At 35.3% G+C, this 5,000-nt stretch overlaps 2 protein-coding genes across 8 annotated transcripts in view; both read left to right on the top strand.

The window, feature by feature from the left end:
* LOC137636725 (uncharacterized) overlaps nt 1–2,252 on the top strand; it is a 3,721-nt gene extending 1,469 nt beyond the window's left edge. For all 3 annotated transcript variants that reach the window (XM_068369108.1, XM_068369107.1, XM_068369109.1), the window contains one exon: nt 1–2,252. This exon is cut by the window's left edge. In XM_068369108.1, coding sequence (XP_068225209.1) covers nt 103–2,247 — 2,145 coding nt within the window. In that variant the 5' untranslated portion in view covers nt 1–102 and the 3' untranslated portion in view covers nt 2,248–2,252.
* Nucleotides 2,253–2,268: 16 nt separating this feature from the next.
* The window catches only part of LOC137636724 (uncharacterized), a 4,703-nt gene continuing 1,971 nt past the window's right edge, over nt 2,269–5,000 (top strand). For all 5 annotated transcript variants that reach the window (XM_068369105.1, XM_068369103.1, XM_068369104.1 and 2 more), the window contains exon 1: nt 2,269–5,000. This exon is cut by the window's right edge. In XM_068369105.1, coding sequence (XP_068225206.1) covers nt 2,269–5,000 — 2,732 coding nt within the window.

Here is a 5,000-nt window from a genome sequence, read left to right as displayed (position 1 = left end):
TTTTCCCTTCTAGGATTATTACATTGATATTTTTTCCCTTCTAGGATTATTACATTGATATTTTTTCCTTTCTAGGATCATTATTTCTTGTATAATTTAACAATGTCTGGTTTATCTGTGCTTATTGGGCAAAGGAAAGTCATCCGTAAAAAGGTGACTGAATATTTTAACAGGTCCTCCACATTCAATACTCTTAGCCAGGAAGAAAAATTATCTATCAAAGGTATTCTGGTAAATTATAAGAATAAGTTAACTGACTTGGACACTGAGATTTTGGATAAGAAATTTCCTGGGGATTCTGATAGTCAAGATTTAGAGATTGAATTATTATTATGTCAGGATTACATAGATAAGATTGAAACCTGTTTACCTCTCCTAGATATTTCTACGAGTATCCTTGGCTCTACTAATGTTACCGATGTAGCCAGAAGTTTACTTAAACAACCTGTAGCACCTCTTCCCAAGTTTCGTAGTGTAGAAGGTGAAGATTTTTTGAAGTTCATCACAGAATTTGAGGGAACTACTAAACCTTTTAACTATCCCGATAGGGATTTGCTTTTATTGCTTAAACAACAAGTTGAGGGTAGAGGAAAGGTTTTGTTAGGTTCCTTGGAAGCGGATAAGCAGCATTACGCTGATGCCAAAGAATTGCTCATTTCAGCATTTGCATCAACCGATATTCGGAAGAATTCAGCCATTAAGAAAATTACTACTTTACATTTGAAAGATTGGGAAGACCCCTTTCTCTTTATTTCCGAACTCAGATCGGTATGTGAATCAGTGGAGACATTGAATATTAGTGTTGATGAGTTTATTAGGTATTTTGCTTGGTATGGGCTGAATGATAGTTTCCAGCGCCATTTAATTCAGATTACAGGCAAGACTCACCCTTCCCTGAATGATATTAAGACAAACTTTTTTACAGCATGTGAAAGATACGAGCATGACAAAAAGGTCGCCAAAGGTACAAAGAGTAAAATCTCGCAGAATGTACAGGACTTTTCTCGAAAAGAGAAAACGGTAAATTTAGCTGTAGAGGCATTAACGAGTGATTCAGATTCCAGGTCTTCACCCAGCTGTTCTTTGTGTCTTAAAGTTGGTAACGCTAATAATTCTCATTTTATTTATGAATGTTTAAAGTTCCCTTCCCCTACCGATAAGGTGCAAATTTTAAAATCTAAACATGGTTGTGTTAAGTGTGGTCAGTTTAGTCATGAATCTAGCAACTGTCATTTCAGATTTAGAAAACGTTGTTTTAATTGCCGTGGTTGGCATATGAGTTATCTTTGCGAGTCAGAGCCCTCCAAAGGCAGCAGATCTAAACAATCTGATAAAGTAAATTTTGAAACTCCACAAAAAGTTAACAGCGGTGTTGCCGTTTTATTGCACTCGTATGGAAACTCGGTGTTACCAACGTTTTCTTTCAGTATTGGCAGCAACATTTACAGAGGTCTAAGGGACAGTGGCTCACAAAGCACCTTCATCACTAATAGGTTAGCTGAAGAGAAAAACCTTAAAACTATCAATTCGAATGTTAAACTTACGGTGAGTGGATTTAATGGGAATAAAGAATATTTTACTAAAATTGTAGAAGTACCTGTGAAAATAGGTAGTTCGTCCTTTATAATTTTTGCCTTAGTTGTACCTGATATTAGTATTGCTTTAAAATTGCCTTTGCTTGGTAAAGTAATTGAAAAATTTCAAAACCAGGGTATGACGTTTGCTGATAAGTTGTTAAATAAACACACTCGTACTATTGATAATGTTAACCTCTTGTTAGGTACAGACTTTTTACATTGTTTAGCAGGTACCGACGTAATTTTTGGTGACGTTGATCCTTCGGTATACATAGATTCTCATGCTGGCATTTTATTGCAGGGTAATGTCGATTTGATGTTGAAAAACATAACCTGCCTAAATGTAAACCCAGGTGTTTTGAATTCTGTACCTGACGGTAATGTTCGTTCGGTTTCTACGGTGCATGTTTGTAGTAGCTCGTTGTTATTAAACACGAGAATAGATTTTCTGTCTGATGGGGACCAGGACAACGGTTTTGAAGTAAACTGTTCATTTTCAGTTATCAATGACAAAGGTAAACTAATGGAAAGACAATTGCAGCAGGCCACTGAACAAATTTTGGAGTCTGAATGCGGTCATTTTTTGAATTATGATCAAAATGTGTATAATGATGAAAGTGTCGAGCTTAATAATCAGTTGGTCGATTTTTCAATTAAAACCATAAATTAGAGGGAGTCTGATGGACGAATTATGGTTCCTTTATTATGGAATGGCAAAGTCTCCCATTTGTTGTCTAAAAATGAAAGACTGTCTAAATTAATACTAAAGTCTAATTTTAGAAAACTTAAACAGCGAGATGGTCTCCTACAACTCGTTGATCAGACCATAAGGGAACAGATTAATGCAGGAATTATTGAACCCATCCCTGATCTTGATGTTTTTAAAGCTGAGAATCCTCAATATTCCTTTCTGCCTCATATGCCAATATTTAAACCCGACAAAGACACCTCAAAGTGTAGGGTGGTCTTTTTATCGAATCTTAAAGACTCGGTAGATGGTAGTTCTTTGTCTCATAATCAGTGTATGTATTCTGGACCTGCATTAAACCAAAAGCTATCTTCGTCATTTTTGAATCTGAGATTTGACAGGAAATTACTTATTTTTGATCTTAAGAAAGCTTTCAATATGTTGGCTTTGACCGAAAATGACCAGGCTAAACTTTTATTTTTTTGGTTCAAGAATGTCGGCAAAGGTGATTTTTCATTAGTAGCTTTCAAGAATTTGAGATTACCTTTTGGTCTTCGATGCAGTCCTTTTTTACTAATGATGGCTCTTTATTACATTTTGATTTTGCAGCACTCTGAGGATCCTCGCATATCGGACTTGAAAAGGTCAATTTATTCGCTTATCTACATGGATAATGGGGCTATTACTGTTAATACTAAAGAGGAGTTGAAATGGTCGTACCAACAGCTTCCTCGTATTTTTAACCCTTATAGGTTTTATATTCAGCAGGTTGTTACTAATGATATAGCCTTACAGACGGAAATAGACGGAGAGACCGAAGTAGTTACCCCTAGCACCAGTAAATTGTTTGGACTAACATGGGACAGGATTTCTGATGAAATTTTTACTAACCCTATATGCCTTGATTCAAATGCCAAAACTAAGAGGTCTATTTTACAAACTATTGCCTCTCAGTTTGATATTTTTGGCTTTAATATGCCCTTGTTTAATCGCTGCAGATTATTTATGCATAAGCTACAGTGCCAGAAAACTTTAAGCTGGGATACAGTCTTGGCTACAGATTTGCAGCGAGAATGGAGCAACATTTGCAAACAGTTAAATAGAGCTCCTCCTATAAGAGTTCAACGATCTGTAGGTCCTAGGGATGGTAAATATAACATTTTGGTATTTTCAGATGCAAGTAGAGATATTTACGGTTGTGTTATTTATTTGCAGCATATTGATACAGGCCATCTAAGTTTTATTCATGCCAAGAACAGAGTGGTCAATAAACAGTTAAAGAATAAATCGATACCTGCTCTTGAACTAAATGCCGTCCACTTAAGTGTTGAGTGTGCTCTGGATATTTACAAAGATTTATCTGGCCCGTCTTGCATAAAACCCATAGAAATTGAGAATATTATGGCCTATACAGATTCTCTTTGTACGTTACATTGGTTAAATTCTGCGTCTTTGAAGCTAGACAAATTAAATAAACATTCTCCCTTTGTTTTGAACAGAATTAATAATATACAGAGATTGTGTGAAATTTATCCTGTCAAGTTTAATTTCATTTCTGGTAAGAATAACCCTGCAGATTTAATTACTAGATGTGTATCGTATAATCAGCTCCATAAGTCATGTATTTTCACAGGGCCAGATCTTAGCTTGACAGAAGTCCCTGAATTGTCCATTACTATCCCAGCATTTGAGGTTGCCACGGAGATTCATTCGTCTCCTTTAATTGGTGCTACCGAAAATTTAAACCACCTTGTTGATTTGGAAAGTTATTCTTGTTTAAGGAGACTTCTACTAGTTCATCGTAGAGTATTTTTGGCCTTACACAAGTGGAAATTAAAGGCAGGAATTTCTTTTTCTCCAGTTACTAACTATTTTGCCTCCTCTCTGAGTCATTTGTTACACGTTGAACAATGTAAGTATTTCCCTGAGGTATATTCTTATTTTCAAACTGGTATGAATTCTAAGAAAGAGATTCCTCCGATCATAACACAGTTAAATTTATTTATGGATGAACAGGGTATTTTAAGAGTGAAAAGTAAGTTCAAGAAGTGGAATTATAATATTAACGTCAAATTTCCAGTGCTATTACATCCAGACAGTCATTTAACCAAGTTTATTATTTGGGACGCACATGTAAAATTATTACATTCAGGTTGTTATTCTGTGTTAACTGAGCTTAGAAGGTATTACTATATTCCTAAACATTTTTCAGTTGTCAAAAAAGCTCTCAAGCAATGCATTCATTGTCGAAGATTTAATAATCGTACCATAAAATTAAATCAAAATTCTTATAGAGTCTTCCGATCAGATCCTCCTAGAGTTCCCTTTGCAAATGTTTTTGTTGACTATTTAGGACCTTTCAACGTGAAAAATGAAAAGGCGACACAGAAAATATGGTTATTGTGCATAACTTGTACTTGGTCAAGGGCCATTAATCTAAAGGTCTGCAGAAGTTTGAATGTATCGGATTTTCTTAGAGGTTTCCAATTACATTGTTTTGAATATGGCATACCCCAGTTGTGTATCAGTGATTTAGGAACGCAGTTGGTAGCAGGTGCTAATATTATAAGCTCATTCATCAATGACTCTCAGACAAGATTGTATTTTGAAGAAAACTATGTGAAACCTTTATCCTTTCAGCAATATTTTAAGGGTTGCAGCCAGCTAGGTTCTTTGGTCGAAGTATGCGTTAAGATGGTAAAACGATTAATCTTTGGAGCTATAAAAAACAATGT

Source organism: Palaemon carinicauda, unplaced genomic scaffold (genome assembly GCF_036898095.1).
Source record: "Palaemon carinicauda isolate YSFRI2023 unplaced genomic scaffold, ASM3689809v2 scaffold3696, whole genome shotgun sequence".
NCBI classification, from domain to species: Eukaryota; Metazoa; Arthropoda; class Malacostraca; order Decapoda; family Palaemonidae; genus Palaemon; species Palaemon carinicauda.
The sequence above is the reverse complement of the archived record's forward strand: the minus strand, read 5'-3'. Positions and strand labels throughout refer to the sequence as shown.